Source organism: Oncorhynchus kisutch, linkage group LG13 (assembly GCF_002021735.2).
Source record: "Oncorhynchus kisutch isolate 150728-3 linkage group LG13, Okis_V2, whole genome shotgun sequence".
In the NCBI taxonomy this organism is placed as follows: domain Eukaryota; kingdom Metazoa; phylum Chordata; class Actinopteri; order Salmoniformes; family Salmonidae; genus Oncorhynchus; species Oncorhynchus kisutch.
In genome coordinates, this window is record NC_034186.2 from 10,619,408 (window position 1) to 10,638,536 (window position 19,129).

Here is a 19,129-nt window from a genome sequence, read left to right on the forward strand (position 1 = left end):
TTAGGGGCTAGGAGCTAGGGGCTAGGAGCTAGGGGTTAGGAGCTAGGAGCTAAGAGCTAGGGGTTAGGAGCTAGGAGCTAGGAGCTAGGGGTTAGGGGCAGGGGGTTGATATGTACCTGAGTCCCCTGGATCCTGCCTTGAGGGCCTTTCCATCCTTCAGCCACTGGATGGAGGGGGGCGGGGTTCCCTGAGAGCGACACACCAGCTGGACGCTGTCATTCAGCAGCACCCCCACCTCACTGGGCATCTCCGATCCTGAGATGCTGGGAGGGACTGAGAGAGAGCACAGCCAATCAGATCAGGGACTAACACAGAGCACAGCTAATCAAGGCAAAGCCAATCAGATCATTGTTCATTCAGAACATATGGGGCGGCAGGGTAGCCTAGTGGTTAGAGCTTTGGACTAGTAACCGAAGGGATGCAAGTTGAAATCCCCGAGCTAACAAGGTACAAATCTGTCGTTCTGCCCCTGAACAGGCAGTTAACCCACTGTTCCTAGGCCATCATTGAAAATAAGAATTTGTTCTTAACTGACTTGCCTAGTTAAATAAAGGTAAAATAAATATGGAATCATGTAGTAACCAAGAAAGTGTTAAACAAATCAAAATGTTTTATTTTATTTTAGATTCTTCAAAGTATCCATTTTTATGGAGATATCAGAGTAACTTGAAGAGTAACCTCAATAATAATGTACCTTGTATGGTGAGGTGGTAACTCTTTCGAGCCTTGCCCTCCACGTTGGAAGCCATACAGGTGTAGGTCCCAGAGTCTGAGAGCTGGGAGCGGGCGATCTGCAGCTTACTGCCTCCAGACAGGATGTGCAGCTCCAGAGACTCTGAGTTCTCTGAGAAAAGAATACTGTCACTGTACTACTTTCCAGTCAACCTTGGGAGGACAATGGAAGTTTGAGATAGTAAATAAGACAATAATAAGTTATATGACCGTGGGTGCTGCTTACCTATGGTCCGACCGTTCTTGAGCCAGATGAGGCTGGGAGGGGGGATGCCTGTGGCGTCACAGGCAAAGGTGACAGGGTTGCTGATGGTCTCCACTATCTTCTCCTCCACTGGACCGTCTATATTGGGGGGCACTGGGCATGAAGGGACAGAGATTTACAGTTAGGTCAGTTTGACTAAAAGACTCAGATATGTTTCTCTTCTCCATCTCCTCGTTTTTATCCTCAGTGATCAGAATGAGATTTTTTGAGTGTTTCATGTCTGAGTTTCTAGAATATGATTTTTACCGTAGATGTTGAGGTGGAAGTTCTTGTCCACCTGTCCGGCCACGTTGGTGGCCTTGCAGACGTACTGGCCAGTGTCAGACACCTAGGAACACAGAGCACGGACAGGGGATGGATCAGTATAACAACTTTCAATAGAAAAGTCAGAAAGAGGACAAACCCCATCCAATCACATCGCATCGCTTCCCTTCCCCTAACCCCACCCCTATCGATAGGTTCAGACCTCCCCTCTGTGTCTCTCACCTCTGCCCCCTTCAGCTCCAGCATCTGTCCCTGTGCCAGGATGCGGAGGTTGGCAGACTCTGTCACCATCCGACCGTTCTTGTACCAGGTGATGGTGGGAGGGGGCACAGCGTTGGACTCACACTCCAGAGTCACTGAGTTGCCCACACGCACACTCACCACCACAGGAGAGTCCCCACTGCTGTCTCTGATACTGGGAGGGACTGGGGAGAGCCAGGGGAGAGGCAGGGGTGAGAGTAATATTTTTGTAATAGAGTGGACAGGAGCCGTATATGGAAGACAGGAGAAGGAAGAAGGATATGAGAAGGAGACACAAGGGGTCAAAGAGCAGTCCAGTAGTGTATGTAGTGTTGTCTGTTCTGTCCTGCTGCAGGTACTGACCAAACACAGTGAGGTGGAGGATTTTCCTGGCCTCTCCAGCGGGGTTCATGGCTACACAGCTGTACATCCCCCCGTCAGACATCTTAGCCCTCAGAATCTGCAGGGTGCGGCCACCTGGAGAGAGAGAGGAAGGGATTGGGGAGAGAGAGAGAGAGAGAGAGAGAGAGAGAGAGAGAGAGAGAGAGAGAGAGAGAGAGAGAGAGAGAGAGAGAGAGAGAAAGAAAGAGAAAAGAGAGAAAAGGAGAGAAAAAGAGAGAGAAAGAGAGAGAGAAAGAAGGAAGGAATTAGGGAGAGAGAGAGGAAGGGATTGGGGAGAGAGAGAGGAAGGGATTGGGGAGAGAGAGAGGAAGGGATTGGGGAGGGAGAGAGGGAGGGATTGGGGAGGGAGAGAGGAAGGGATGGGGAGAGAGAGAGGAAGGGATTGGGGAGGGAGAGAGGAAGGGATTGGGGAGGGAGAGAGGAAGGGATTGGGGAGAGAGAGGGGAAGGGATTGGGGAGAGAGAGAGGAAGGGATTGGGGAGAGAGAGGAAGGGATTGGGGAGAGAGAGAGGAAGGGATTGGGGAGGGAGAGAGGAAGAGATTGGGGAGGGAGAGAGGAAGGGATTGGGGAGGGAGAGAGGAAGGGATTGGGGAGAGAGAGAGGAAGGGATTGGGGAGGGAGAGAGGAAGGATTGGGGAGAGAGAGAGGAAGGGATTGGGGAGGGAGAGAGGAAGGGATTGGGGAGGGAGAGAGGAAGGGATTGGGGAGAGAGAGAGGAAGGGATTGGGGAGGGAGAGAGGAAGGGATTGGGGAGGAAGAGAGGAAGGGATTGGGGAGGGAGAGAGGAAGGGATTGGGGAGAGAGAGGAAGGGATTGGGGAGGGAGAGAGGAAGGGATTGGGGAGAGAGAGAGAGAGAGAGAGAGAGGAAGGGATTGGGGAGAGAGAGAGAGAGAGAGGAAGGGATTGGGGAGAGAGAGAGAGAGGAAGGGATTGGGGAGAGAGAGAGAGAGAGAGAGAGAGAGAGAGAGAGAGAGAGAGAGAGAGAGAGAGAGGGGAAGGGATTGGGGAGAGAGAGAGGAAGGGATTGGGGAGAGAGAGAGAGAGGGAGAGAGGAAGGGATTGGGGAGGGAGAGAGGAAGGGATTGGGGATGGAGAGAGAGAGAGGAAGGGATTGGGGAGAGAGAGAGAGAGAGAGGGAGAGAGGAAGGGATTGGGGAGGGAGAGAGGAAGGGATTGGGGAGGGAGAGAGGAAGGGATTGGGGGGGGAGAAACTTGATTGACTTGATTATTTTTATTGTTATTATTAGCTAGGTTTCCATTCCATTTGTGACAGATTTTCATGTGAATATTCAAAAATCTGCAAAAAACTAAATGTGCATTTTCCCTCCAGAGATGTCTTGACATCAAACTGACTTTTGACTTATTTAGGAGGTGGGGGGAGGCCAGGGGGAGGGGCTTATTTAGGAGGTGGGGGAGGCCGGGGGGAGGGGCTTATATAGGAGGTGGGGGGAGGCCCGGGGGGAGGGGCTTATTTAGGAGGTGGGGGAGGCCGGCGGGAGGGGCTTATTTAGGAGGTGGGGGGGCAGGGGGAGGGGCTTATTTGGGAGGTGGAAGGAGGCCAGGGGAGGGGCTTATTTAGGAGGTGGGGGGAGGTCGAAGGGAAGGGCTTATTTAGGAGGTGTGCTACTCTTTTGACTTTTTGTTGCTGCCAAGTTATTTAAATACCAGCCCCGTGTCACTCCTGAACAGCCTTGGTTATCAGGGCAAATTTGTAGTGATGATATTTGGAAGTCTCAGCCATGAACGTAGGCTGACAGTACGTAGGCCTTCAGAATTGCAGGCCTGCGTAGGACGAAGGCAAAGCAGCTAGCCTAGCTGTCTGGAGAAGAAGGTGCTTTCTACAAAAGTGTCCAGATATCCGTGTGTTTTGAAATGTTTGAATCCTTCTCGACTGTAATTTGGTATTTTATTAGGATCCCCATTAGATGTTGCGAAACCAATGTGATTTGTAATGTGATTTGTGGATTCAAATAAATTATATAAAATGCGTATGTATTACCTGGCATGATGAGTGCGTTGGTATTGGCCTGTACAGGACCCCTGTCTTTGACCCAGCTCAGAGAGGGAGGGGGGAACCCGGTAGCCTCACAAGTCAGAGACACAAAGTTATTCACCACCACCGTCACGTTCTCTGGGCTAGCTCCCACTATGGTGGGGGGGACTGGAGGAGAGAGAAAACAGACAACCTGGCTATCAATATATCAATCAATCCATCCATCCATCCATCAATCCCCACACCTACCCCTCCCTCCCTCCCTCCCTCCCTCCCTCCCTCCCTCCCTCCCTCCCTCCCTCCCTCCCTCCCTCCCTCCCTCCCTCCCTCCTCCCCCCCCCCCCCCCCCCCCCACCTATCCATCCATCAACCCTCCCACCCATCCATATTAATGAAGATACCAGAGAGATGAGGCTGGAAAACATAGATTAAAACACAATAAAACCTCTGTTCTGACTCACCATGGACGTTGAGATTGAAGGATTTCTCTGCGCTTCCCGCCAGGTTATCAGCCACACACACATAGTGGCCTGTGTCTGTCACCTGGGCATTCACCACCTGAGGAAGAGACAGACAGCTCGCTGACGTGACTGTACCTAAGGCCTGAGCCTTCAGTCTCTCACTGAGCTTCCTCCCCTCATATAATCCCCAACCTTTCCCAACCCTATAGCACCTCAATAAATCAATCCATCAATCCAAGAATCAATCTTCAGTCAATCCGTTAATCAATCCATCAATCAAATACATTTTAATAAGCCCTTTTTACAGCATAGTCCAGTCACCTGCAGGGAGCGTCCATTGGACAGCAGTCTGTGGGGTCCTTTAGGGCTTATTGGCTGACTGTCCTTCAGCCAGGTGATTTTAGGGGTGGGACTTCCGTCCGCTTGACACTCCAACACTGTGGTCTTATTCACCTGGATCACCATCTCCTCAGGTAGGTCACGGTCCACCCCGCGGATTGAGGGGGGCACTGGGGTTCAACACACACACAGTCAGTTTGTACCTGGGATTCCAAAAAGTATTTGAAATGATTTGACGTATATTTTGACTCAGATCAGATGGGTGGTGTTTTCCTCTTCTACTCACCCAGCACTCTGACATCATACTGGATGGAGTCCTCTCCCGCCTCGTTCACCGCCAAGCACGTATATCTCCCAGAATCCTCAGCCTGAGCCCTGGGGATCTGCAGCACTCGCCCACCTGAAGAGATAGTTACAGTCAGAGTCACACACACACACACACACACACACAGACACACACACACACACACAGAAACTCACAGAGACACACACACACACACAGACACACACACACACAGAGAAACTCACAGAGACACACACACACACACAGAGAAACTCACAGAGACACACACACACACACACACACACAGAGAAACTCACAGAGACACACGCACACGCACACACACACACAGACACACGCACACACACACACACACAGAAACTCACACACACACACATACACACAGAGAAACTCACAGAGACAGACACGCACGCACACACAGAGAAACTCACAGAGACATGCACGCACACACAGAGAAACTCACAGAGACAGACACGCACGCACACACAGAGAAACTCACAGAGACAGACACGCACGCACACACAGAGAAACTCACAGAGACATGCACGCACACACAGAGAAACTCACAGAGACAGACACGCACGCACACACAGAGAAACTCACAGAGACAGACACGCACGCACACACAGAGAAACTCACAGAGACATGCACGCACACACAGAGAAACTCACAGAGACAGACACGCACGCACACACAGAGAAACTCACAGAGACAGACACGCACGCACACACAGAGAAACTCACAGAGACACACACACACACACAGAGAAACTCACAGAGACATGCACGCACACACAGAGAAACTCACAGAGACATGCACGCACACACAGAGAAACTCACAGAGACACACACACACACAGAGAAACTCACAGAGACACACGCACACACACAGAGAAACTCACAGAGACACACACACAGTGTTTGCCCCCTTTTTGCTTTTCTCTATTTGTGCATATTTCTTTATACTGAATGTTATCAGAGCTTCAACCAAAACCTAATATTAGATAAAGGGAACCTGAGTTTAGAAATAACAAAATATATATACTTTTATTTGGAGCCAAAATTCCTCCACAGCGACGTGAGAGACTGATCAACAACTACAGGAAGTGTCTGGTTGGAGTCATTACAGCTAAAAGGGGGCACAACCAGTTATTGAGTGTAAAGTGGCAATTACTTTTTCACACAGGTGCATGAGGTGTTGCATAACCTTGTTTATGAAATAAATTAAATAAGTATGCAACTGTTGTGTTATTTGTTCATTCAGGTTCCCTTTATCTAATATTATATTTTGGTTGAAGATCTGATTCAGTATAAAAAAATATGTAAAAGTAGGGAAAATTAAGGGGGGCAAATACTTTTTCACGGCACTGTAGGTCCTCTCCTCACCAGGCATGATGAGCACGTTTTCGTTGGAGGCCATTGGGCGTCCATCTTTGTACCAGGTGAGTGTGGGCGGGGGAACAGCGTTGGTCTCACAGTACAGAGAGATAGGGTTGTTTAGTACCACATCCTTAACATCACCCCCAGTGCCTGGTGTCGAGGTGGTATCTCCCACCCCCCCGGGACGCTGGAAACTAGGAGGGACTGAAGAGGAGAGAGAGAGAGACAGAGAGAAAGAGACGGAGAGAGAAAAAGAGAGTTAGGGTTATCTTTATGACAGCTACTACAGTCAATGTTTAGGATGTGATTAAATACTGTCACCTACCACTAGAGGGCAGGCTCTGCTAAGATTTACAGCTTCTGATTAAATACTGTCACTTACCACTAGAGGGCAGGCTCTGCTAAGACTTACAGCTTCTGATTAAATACTGTCACCTACCACTAGAGAGCAGCCTCTGTTAATATTTAAAGCTTCTGATTAAATACTGTCACTTACCACTAGAGGGCAGGCTCTGCTAAGATTTACAGCTTCTGATTAAATACTGTCACCTACCACTAGAGTGCAGCTTCTGCTAAGACATAGCTTCTGATCAAATACTGTCACCTACGACTAGAGGGCAGCCTCTGTTAAGATTTAAAGCTTCTGATTAAATATTGTCACCTACCACTAGAGGGCAGCCTCTGCTAAGACTAAAGCCCAAATCAAATGTTTTTGTTTCGGGAAGTGCTTTTGTTTACGTGTGAACGAGCGTGTACACGCTGGAATTAGAATGTATGGTAGTGAATGAGAGAAAAACAGGCAGGCTGTGAGTGTCAATGCCGTCAACTGTGTCATGCACTTCAAACTAGAAAGCAAGTCTATGTTTTGGTCAGCGCGAAGCGATGCTGGTAAATTGAGAGGATACATTGCCAGAAAATAGACTGTTTGTGCATTGTTACGTCTGAAATTGTGACATGTATAGTTAAAGTGTCTATTTAGTGTTGATAAGTATATCTGTATAGGCTATCTGCCAGTGCCAAAAATACATATAATAATACCTGTGATTTAGATCACAGACATATATCCTAGACAGGCATATAGCCTAGACAGGCATATAGCCTAGACAGGCATATATCCTAGACAGACATATATCCTAGACAGGCATATATCCTAGACAGGCATATATCCTAGACAGGCATATATCCTAGACAGACATATATCCTAGACAGACATATATCCTAGACAGACATATATCCTAGACAGGCATATATCCTAGACAGACATATATCCTAGACAGGCATATATCCTAGACAGGCATATATCCTAGACAGGCATATAGCCTAGACAGACATATATCCTAGACAGGCATATAGCCTAGACAGGCATATAGCCTAGACAGACATATATCCTAGACAGGCATATATCCTAGACAGACATATATCCTAGACAGACATATATCCTAGACAGGCATATATCCTAGACAGGCATATATCCTAGACAGGCATATATCCTAGACAGGCATATATCCTAGACAGGCATATAGCCTAGACAGGCATATAGCCTAGACAGGCATATATCCTAGACAGACATATATCCTAGACAGGCATATAGCCTAGACAGGCATATAGCCTAGACAGGCATATAGCCTAGACAGGCATATATCCTAGACAGACATATAGCCTAGACAGGCATATAGCCTAGACAGGCATATAGCCTAGACAGGCATATATCCTAGACAGACATATATCCTAGACAGGCATATATCCTAGACAGGCATATATCCTAGACAGGCATATAGCCTAGACAGGCATATAGCCTAGACAGGCATATAGCCTAGACAGGCATATAGCCTAGACAGGCATATATCCTAGACAGACATATATCCTAGACAGGCATATATCCTAGACAGGCATATATCCTAGACAGGCATATAGCCTAGACAGGCATATAGCCTAGACAGGCATATAGCCTAGACAGGCATATAGCCTAGACAGGCATATAGCCTAGACAGGCATATATCCTAGACAGACATATATCCTAGACAGGCATATATCCTAGACAGGCATATATCCTAGACAGGCATATAGCCTAGACAGGCATATATCCTAGACAGGCATATATCCTAGACAGGCATATATCCTAGACAGGCATATATCCTAGACAGGCATATATCCTAGACAGGCATATATCCTAGACAGGCATATATCCTAGACAGGCATATATCCTAGACAGGCATATAGCCTAGACAGGCATATATCCTAGACAGGCATATAGCCTAGACAGGCATATATCCTAGACAGGCATATAGCCTAGACAGGGCATATATCCTAGACAGGCATATAGCCTAGACAGGCATATATCCTAGACAGGCATATAGCCTAGACAGGCATATATCCTAGACAGGCATATAGCCTAGACAGGCATATATCCTAGACAGGCATATATCCTAGACAGGCATATATCCTAGACAGGCATATATCCTAGACAGGCATATATCCTAGACAGGCATATAGCCTAGACAGGCATATATCCTAGACAGACATATATCCTAGACAGGCATATATCCTAGACAGGCATATATCCTAGACAGGCATATAGCCTAGACAGGCATATAGCCTAGACAGGCATATATCCTAGACAGACATATAGCCTAGACAGGCATATAGCCTAGACACGGCATATAGCCTAGACAGGCATATAGCCTAGACAGGCATATAGCCTAGACAGACATATATCCTAGACAGACATATATCCTAGACAGGCATATATCCTAGACAGACATATATCCTAGACAGACATATATCCTAGACAGACATATATCCTAGACAGGCATATAGCCTAGACAGGCATATATCCTAGACAGGCATATATCCTAGACAGAACATATATCCTAGACAGACATATATCCTAGACAGGCATATATCCTAGACAGGCATATATCCTAGACAGGCATATATCCTAGACGGACATATATCCTAGACGGGCATATAGCCTAGACGGGCATATATCCTAGACGGGCATATATCCTAGACGGGCATAATATCCTAGACAGGCATATATCCTAGACAGGCATATATCCTAGACAGGCATATATCCTAGACAGGCATATAGCCTAGACAGACATATAGCCTAGACAGACATATATCCTAGACAGACATATATCCTAGACAGGCATATATCCTAGACAGGCATATATCCTAGACAGGCATATATCCTAGACAGGCATATATCCTAGACAGACATATATCCTAGACAGGCATTATATCCTAGACAGGCATATATCCTAGACAGGCATATATCCTAGACAGGCATATATCCTAGACAGGCATATATCCTAGACAGGCATATATCCTAGACAGGCATATAGCCTAGACAGACATATATCCTAGACAGACATATATCCTAGACAGGCATATATCCTAGACAGGCATATATCCTAGACAGGCATATAGCCTAGACAGACATATATCCTAACAGGCATATATCCTAGACAGGCATATATCCTAGACAGACATATATCCTAGACAGACATATATCCTAGACAGACATATATCCTAGACAGGCATATATCCTAGACAGACATCTATCCTAGACAGGCATATATCCTAGACAGACATATATCCTAGACAGACATATAGCCTAGACAGGCATATATCCTAGACAGGCATATAGCCTAGACAGGCATATAGCCTAGACAGGCATATATCCTAGACAGGCATATATCCTAGACAGACATATATCCTAGACAGACATATAGCCTAGACAGGCATATATCCTAGACAGGCATATAGCCTAGACAGGCATATAGCCTAGACAGGCATATATCCTAGACAGGCATATAGCCTAGACAGGCATATATCCTAGACAGGCATATAGCCTAGACAGGCATATAGCCTAGACAGGCATATAGCCTAGACAGGCATATAGCCTAGACAGGCATATATCCTAGACAGGCATATAGCCTAGACAGGCATATATCCTAGACAGACATATATCCTAGACAGGCATATATCCTAGACAGGCATATATCCTAGACAGGCATATAGCCTAGACAGGCATATATCCTAGACAGGCATATATCCTAGACAGGCATATATCCTAGACAGGCATATATCCTAGACAGGCATATATCCTAGACAGGCATATAGCCTAGACAGGCATATGTCCTAGACAGGCATATATCCTAGACAGGCATATAGCCTAGACAGGCATATAGCCTAGACAGGCATATATCCTAGACAGGCATATAGCCTAGACAGGCATATATCCTAGACAGACATATAGCCAGACAGGCATATACCCTAGACGCATATATCCTAGACATGCATATATCCTAGACAGGCATATAATCCTAGACAGGCATATATCCTAGACAGGCATATAGCCTAGACAGGCATATATCCTAGACAGGCATATAGCCTAGACAGGCATATATCCTAGAACAGGCATATATCCTAGACAGGCATATAGCCTAGACAGGCATATATCCTAGACAGGCATATATCCTAGAAAGGGCATATATCCTAGACAGGCATATATCCTAGACAGGCATATATCCTAGACAGCATATATCCTAGACAGGCATATATCCTAGACAGGCATATATCCTAGACAGGCATATATCCTAGACAGGCATATAGCCTAGACAGGCATATAGCCTAGACAGGCATATATCCTAGACAGGCATATATCCTAGACAGGCATATAGCCTAGACAGGCATATGTCCTAGACAGGCATATAGCCTAGACAGGCATATAGCCTAGACAGGCATATATCCTAGACAGGCATATAGCCTAGACAGGCATATATCCTAGACAGGCATATAGCCTAGACAGGCATATAGCCTAGACAGGCATATATCCTAGACAGGCATATATCCTAGACAGGCATATAGCCTAGACAGGCATATAGCCTAGACAGACATATATCCTAGACAGGCATATAGCCTAGACAGGCATATAGCCTAGACAGGCATATAGCCTAGACAGGCATATAGCCTAGACAGGCATATATCCTAGACAGGCATATAGCCTAGACAGCATATATCCTAGACAGGCATATAGCCTAGACAGGCATATAGCCTAGACAGGCATATAGCCTAGACAGGCATATAGCCTAGACAGGCATATATCCTAGACAGGCATATAGCCTAGACAGGCATATAGCCTAGACAGGCATATATCCTAGACAGGCATATAGCCTAGACAGGCATATAGCTAGACAGGCATATATCCTAGACAGGCATATATCCTAGACAGGCATATATCCTAGACAGGCATATATCCTAGACAGGCATATAGCCTAGACAGGCATATAGCCTAGACAGGCATATAGCCTAGACAGGCATATATCCTAGACAGGCATATAGCCTAGACAGGCATATAGCCTAGACAGGCATATATCCTAGACAGGCCTATAGCCTAGACAGGCATATAGCCTAGACAGGCATATATCCTAGACAGGCATATAGCCTAGACAGGCATATATCCTAGACAGGCATATAGCCTAGACAGGCATATATCCTAGACAGGCATATATCCTAGACAGGCATATAGCCTAATAGCCTAGACAGGCATATATCCTAGACAGGCATATAGCCTAGACAGGCATATAGCCTAGACAGGCATATATCCTAAGACAGGCATATGAGGCCTAGACAGGCATATAGCCTAGACAGGCATATATCCTAGACAGGCATATAGCCTAACAGGCATATAGCCTAGACAGGCATATATCCTAACAGGCATATATCCTAGACAGGCATATATCCTAAGACAGGCATATCCTAGACAGGCATATATCCTAGACAGGCATATAGCCTAGACAGGCATATATCCTAGACAGGCATATAGCCTAGACAGGCATATATCCTAGACAGGTATATATCCTAGACAGGCATATAGCCTAGACAGGCATATAGCCTAGACAGGCATATAGCCTAGACAGGCATATAGCCTAGACAGGCATATATCCTAGACAGGCATATATCCTAACAGGCATATATCCTAGACAGGCATATATCCTAGACAGCATATAGCCTAGACCAGGCATATATCCTAGACAGGCATATAGCCTAGACAGGCATATAGCCTAGACTGGCATATAGCCTAGACAGGCATATATCCTAGACAGGCATATAGCCTAGACAGGCATATAGCCTAGACAGGCATATAGCCTAGACAGGCATATATCCTAGACAGGCATATAGCCTAGACAGGCATATAGCCTAGACAGGCATATATCCTAGACAGGCCTATAGCCTAGACAGGCATATAGCCTAGACAGGCATATATCCTAGACAGGCATATAGCCTAGACAGGCATATAGCCTAGACAGGCATATAGCCTAGACAGGCATATAGCCTAGACAGGCCTATAGCCTAGACAGGCATATATCCTAGACAGGCCTATAGCCTAGACAGGCATATAGCCTAGACAGGCATATAGCCTAGACAGGCATATAGCCTAGACAGGCATATATCCTAGACAGGCATATAGCCTAGACAGGCATATATCCTAGACAGGCATATAGCCTAGACAGGCATATATCCTAGACAGGCACATAGCCTAGACAGGCATATATCCTAGACAGGCATATAGCCTAGACAGGCATATATCCTAGACAGGCATATAGCCTAGACAGGCATATAGCCTAGACAGGCATATAGCCTAGACAGGCATATATCCTAGACAGGCATATAGCCTAGACAGGCATATAGCCTAGACAGGCATATATCCTAGACAGGCCTATAGCCTAGACAGGCATATAGCCTAGACAGGCATATATCCTAGACAGGCATATAGCCTAGACAGGCATATAGCCTAGACAGGCATATAGCCTAGACAGGCATATAGCCTAGACAGGCCTATAGCCTAGACAGGCATATATCCTAGACAGGCCTATAGCCTAGACAGGCATATAGCCTAGACAGGCATATAGCCTAGACAGGCATATAGCCTAGACAGGCATATATCCTAGACAGGCATATAGCCTAGACAGGCATATATCCTAGACAGGCACATAGCCTAGACAGGCATATATCCTAGACAGGCACATAGCCTAGACAGGCATATATCCTAGACAGTCATATAGCCTAGACAGGCATATATCCTAGACAGGCATATAGCCTAGACAGGCATATAGCCTAGACAGGCATATAGCCTAGACAGGCATATAGCCTAGACAGGCATATATCCTAGACAGCCTATGCCTGGGAAATTCCAGGAATTCTGATTTTAAGACAGAACACTGTTATGTAGTAAGAATGAGATTAGCCAAATTCTTCATAACCTGCTAGTAGAGTGGACTAGTTACAACTCTCCTCTAGTTCATGAGCCAACATACCACTAGATGGCAGCCTCTGCTAAGACTTCACAGTAGAGTCCTGCAGAGGGGCTAGATCGCACAAGCAATAGGAACGCAGTTCACCTTGTATATTTATATCAAAGTCCTTCTCGTCCTCCCCGGCGATGTTGGTTGCTACGCAGGTGTAGCGTCCAGTGTCGGACACCTGAGCATGTTTGATTCTGACAGTACGACCGTTGGCATTAATTGTCACATGGTCATCTGCCCTTAGCACCTGGGGAACAGAAGAATATCAGGGTTAGTTGTAGAATGATGCTTGGTCAGTGTGTGTGTGTGTGAAAGAGATAGAGAGGGAGGGACAGGAGAGAGAAAGAGAGAGAAAGAGAGAGAGGAGAGAAGAGAGAGAGGAAAGAGAAAAAGAGAGAGGAGCGAGAACGAGAGGAGAGAGAGAGGAGAGGAGAGAGAGAGAGAAAGAGAGAGGAGAGAGAAAAGAGAGAAGAGAGATAGAAGAGAGAGAAAGGAGAGAAAGAGAGAGGAGCGAGAGAGAGAAAGAGAGAAGGAGTGAGAGAAGAGAGAGAGGAGAGAAGGAGTGAGAGAAGAGAGAGAGGAGAGGGGGAGAGAGAGAGAAAGAGAGAAGAAGTGAGAGAAGAGAGAGAGAGAGAGAGGAAAGAGAGGAGAGAGGAGAGAGAGAGAGGGGAGGGGAGTGAGAGAAGAGAGAGAGGAGAGGGGAGAGAGAGAGAAAGAGAGAAGGAGTGAGAGAAGAGAGAGAGAGGAGAGAGAGAGGGGAGAGAGAGGGGAGAGAGAGAGGAGAGAGAGAGGAGAGAGAGAGAGAGAGGGGAGGAGGGGAGAGAGAGAAGGAGAGAGAGAAGAGAGAGAGAGAAGAGAGAGAGAGAGAGAGAGAGAGAGAGAGAGAGAGAGAGAGAGAGAGAGAGTGTAGAGTGTGTGTACAGGTAAAGTGCTGACCTGTCCGTCTTTGTACCATTGCAGTGAGGGTGTAGGGATGGCCTGAGCCTCACACTCCAGGGTCAGAGTGTTGTTGACCTTTATCTTGACCTCCTTGGGGGCCAGCCCCTCACCTGGGACATCATTCTTATTGATTTGGGGAGGAACTGCAGGAGAGGACAGGAGGTAAGGAAGAGAGGAGAGTTACAGTTACATACATTACACAGCCACACAGGTAGTTACAGACCATGGCAAAAAAATGATGTGTCCTTATTGGACAAGTTAAAATGTAGTAGGTCTCACTCCCAAGGTCTCACTCCCATCTTTCAAAATGTTTTTATCACTCACTGTAAACTTTGACCTCGTAGTTCTTCAGGCTGTCTCCAGCCTCATTAGTGGCCACACAAGTGTACCTCCCAGCATCCTCCTCCTTGGCATTCAGGATCTGCAGGGTCCGCCCACCTGGCAGCACTCGGACGTTGTGGCTGGACTCCAACGGCGTCCCATCCTTGAGCCATGTGATGAGGGCAGGGGGGTAGGACTGCACCTCACACACCAGAGACGTGGGGCTGCTCAGGGTGACCGTCACCTCTTCAGCCGAACCCTCGGGACCTGAGCCCACGATGGTGGGAGACACTGGGGGGGGGGGGGGGGGGGGGGGTGGATGCATAGGATAAATCACCGGGGTAAACCTTATAGACTACAGCACCTCTTATCTTAAACACAGCCATGACAAAGTGATAACATCTTGTGAAGCTTTAGCATGTCACGCAATGGTTTCAAAATGGAAATAAAGTATGACAGATTTCACAGGCTCGGTGACTTACTGAGAGAAGCCTCCTACAAACCCTCTGAAAATGTGATCTCAATGGGATTTTTTTATACCAGTATAAATAAAGGATACATACGTAAATAAAATATACTGAGAGAGTAGTTGTCCTCCTACCCAGTACATTGAGGTTGAAGTGTCTGCTGCGGTCTCCTGCTCTGTTGTGTGCCAGGCAGCTGTACCTGCCCGTGTCATCCACCTGGGCACCAGATATCTGCAGGTACCGTCCGTGAGACAACACCTGGTGACGTCTGTCTGTCCCTAATGACTGTCCGTCCTTCAGCCAGGTGATCTCCGGCACTGGGTTACCTAGGTAACGGTTAATAATAGGTTATCTTAGCGACCATCGGGATGGTGAAATAATTTCCTGTTACAGTATGTATGAACTGTAAAATAGTCTATTTTAGATTGAGATACGTTCAGACTTTAGTCATTGTGGAGTTGTGTTGCCATGATGTCACTGACCTGCAACCTCACAGGTCAGTGTCACATTGTGTTTCTCCTTGACCTTGGCATCCTGCACCGTGCCTTCATCCACAATGCTAGGGGGGACTGGAAAGATGACATGCATGGAAAGGGTTAACTTCTTGGTGACAGGGGGCAGTATTTTGACGTCCGGATGAAATGCATGCCCAAATTCAACTGCCTGCTACTCATCCCCAGAAGATAAGATATGCATATTATTAGAAGTTTCTAAAACGGTTTGAATTATGCCTGTGAGTATAACAGAACTTATGTAGCAGGCGAAACCCTGAGGAAAAACCATTCCGATTCTTTTTTTTTGAGGTCACTCTCTTTTCAATGAGCTTTCATTGGGAATCCAGATTTCTAAGGGACCTTCTTGCAGTTCCTACCACTTCCACTGGATGTCACCAGTCTTTAGAAATTGGTTGAGGTTTTTCCTTTGTGTAATGAAAAAGTAGCCCTGTTCAAAACGAGGATCACTTCAAATGTACTGTTTGTTAGAGGCGCGTGACCAGAAAGGTGGCGTCAGTTTGTTTTCTTCCTGTATTGAACACAGATCATCCCGTCTTCAATGTTATCGATTATTTACTTAAAAAAATACCTAAAGTTGTGTTACAAAAGTAGTTTGAAATGTTTTGTCAAAGTTTACAGGTAACTTTTGAGATATTTTGTAGTCACGTTGCGCATGTTGGAACTGGTGTTTTTCTGGATCAAATGCGCCAAATAAATGGACATTTTGGATATATATCGACGGAATTAATCGAACAAAAGGACCATATGTGATGTTTATGGGACATATTGGAGTGCCAACAGAAGAAGCTCGTCAAAGGTAAGGCATGATTTATATGTTTATTTCTGCGTTTTGTGTCGAGCCTGCTGGGTTGAAATATGCTTCTCTCTCTTTGTTTACAGAGGTGCTATCCTCAGATAATAGCATCGTTTGCTTTCGCCGAAAAGCCTTTTTGAAATCTGATATGTTGGCTGGATTCACAACACGTGAATCCAGCCAACATTTTCTCTGGCTTTTGTCCAAATGGGACGCTACTGTCCCACATATCCCAGAGAGGTTAAGAGCAATACAACTACTGTACTGACCAACTACTGTACCTACCCTCAGCCCTCAACCATCTATGTAGGCGTTATAATGGGATTATGAAGGCTTCATTGCGTTCAAACTGGTTGTTCATGTTAAGTCCGTCCAGTAGTGGTTATCAGGTATTCTCACTATCACAATATCCACCAGTGTCATACTGCAAAACATATTTCTCTCTCAGGTCAAAGGCCTGAGAGATAAGATAAAGGTCATTGACGTCATTACCCAGGATGTCCAGGTCAAAGTTCTTCCTCTCCTCTCCGGCCGTGTTGGACACAATGCAGCTGTATCTCCCAGCATCCTCCACTGCTGCGTGCATCAGACGAAGGCTCCGCCCTCCTGACAAACATGTCAATACTTGGTTGAGCTCAAGTCTCTAAATAATCACTGTGTCTTTGATTGTTCTTTTTCAAAACTTAATCTAAAGTCAATATTTATTCTGCTTCCCAAATGGTAAAATATTTCCTTCATAATGCACTACTTTACATAGGGAATATGGTGCAATTTGGGACAGTTTGGAGCCTAAAGAGGTGCAAACAGACAAAATGCTCCCTCTCACATCACAATTGTGGCTTCCATGCAGTTTGCTTTCTGGGGCACTAAAAATCCATTTAGCTGTGTGAAACAGGATACACTGACCAAGACACAGCTGTTCAAACACACCCACTCAAACAGATGAACTCAGATCAGTTCCTATTTTCTCTCTTTTTACTTCAAAAACAACAGTTATTATCTGGACACAGGAACCAGTTCACACACACACGGCCATGCGCGCGCACGCACACACACGCACACGCACACATACACACAAACTCAACACCAACTTCAAGGAGCACATCAGATCCATCCCAGAGGACAAGTAGCACAATGTTCTCTGATTTCAAGTAGAAAATTGTCCCAGACAGATGTGGCTCTTAGAAGAGGACTGAGCTTATTTATTTTTATGGTAGGATTAAATCATTATTTTTATGGTAGGATTAAATCATTATTTTTAAGGTAGGATTAAATCATTATTTTTATGGTAGGATTAAATCATTATTTTTATGGTAGGATTAAATCGTTATTTTTATGGTAGGATTAAATCATTATTTTTATGGTAGGATTAAATCATTATTTTTATGGTAGGATTAAATCATTATTTTTATGGTAGGATTAAATCATTATTTTTATGGTAGGATTAAATCATTATTTTTATGGTAGGATTAAATCGTTATTTTTATGGTAGGATTAAATCATTATTTTATAGCTGTCTTTTTTTAGATAATTTTTCTTAAATGTATATAATGTTAACTGGCTTGCCTGCTTCAGTGGAGAATTACTGACCACACCCCACAGAGTTTGAACCAGTAATCACCTCTACACAAATCCATTTCCCTGGCTGACCACAATCACAACTGCCATATCCCCTTTCCTCACATCCTCTAGCCTGAAAAGGCGGTCAGGCTGCGGTTGATGTGTGTGACCGCTGGTCAGACCGCGGGTCCATGTTTGAGGCTAGGCTGTATTTGTATTAGAGTGAGTTAGGAGGGTAAAGGAAGTGACTGAGGTAAAGTGACTACCATAACTTCAGGAGGTCGAGGGTTCGTCCCAACTGCAACCCTGTTCCCGATCGAGTGCACTATTTTTGAACAAGAGCCCTGGTCAAATGTAGTAAACTATCTAGGGAACAGGGTGGCAGTTGGGACGTGGCCTGAGTCTAGCTGCAGTCAGAACTGCTGACTGTTGTCTTTGGACGCACAAAGAGAGCAGCTTGTTAAAGCGTTCAACAACTAAAACTCCTGCCTTCTCCCAGAGGTTTGTCTTTCTACACACCGCCTCGTCTGCAGCTCTGTTGGGGTTGGCCTTCGTCCTACTGATCACATTACAGTTGATGTAGTGCAACTGTTTGGGCCTTTCAACTGTAGCTGGGAGACAGATTGATCAACGTGACTCCACAGAGAGTCAGACGATGTGGCTAGATAGTACCAGAGACCATTGTTGTAATAGAAGGCCCTGATTATTCCTGTACTTCTCAAACATGGGTTTCTTTCCTCGCCTACTTCCCTTGGCCACTTAACTAGAAGGACCTTTATTCCTGACCATGTGACCTGACATTAAGCACAAAGGAAATGAGGGGGATAAGGATACAAAGCGTTG

At 45.9% G+C, this 19,129-nt stretch overlaps 1 protein-coding gene across 1 annotated transcript in view; it reads right to left on the reverse strand.

Annotated features, from left to right (window-relative positions):
• The window catches only part of hmcn1 (hemicentin 1), a 238,272-nt gene that overhangs the window by 52,406 nt on the left and 166,737 nt on the right, over window positions 1–19,129 (reverse strand). The window contains exons 47-63 of the mRNA XM_031838031.1: window positions 17,219–17,332; window positions 15,901–15,987; window positions 15,553–15,744; window positions 14,955–15,242; window positions 14,628–14,773; window positions 13,788–13,938; window positions 6,385–6,582; window positions 4,985–5,098; window positions 4,681–4,868; window positions 4,360–4,456; window positions 3,905–4,066; window positions 1,865–1,978; window positions 1,484–1,686; window positions 1,244–1,325; window positions 959–1,090; window positions 695–844; window positions 117–273 (exon numbers count right to left, since the gene is read on the reverse strand). Of these exons, the coding sequence (XP_031693891.1) occupies window positions 117–273; window positions 695–844; window positions 959–1,090; window positions 1,244–1,325; window positions 1,484–1,686; window positions 1,865–1,978; window positions 3,905–4,066; window positions 4,360–4,456; window positions 4,681–4,868; window positions 4,985–5,098; window positions 6,385–6,582; window positions 13,788–13,938; window positions 14,628–14,773; window positions 14,955–15,242; window positions 15,553–15,744; window positions 15,901–15,987; window positions 17,219–17,332 (2,575 nt within the window). The remainder of the gene's footprint in view (window positions 1–116; window positions 274–694; window positions 845–958; window positions 1,091–1,243; window positions 1,326–1,483; window positions 1,687–1,864; window positions 1,979–3,904; window positions 4,067–4,359; window positions 4,457–4,680; window positions 4,869–4,984; window positions 5,099–6,384; window positions 6,583–13,787; window positions 13,939–14,627; window positions 14,774–14,954; window positions 15,243–15,552; window positions 15,745–15,900; window positions 15,988–17,218; window positions 17,333–19,129) is intronic.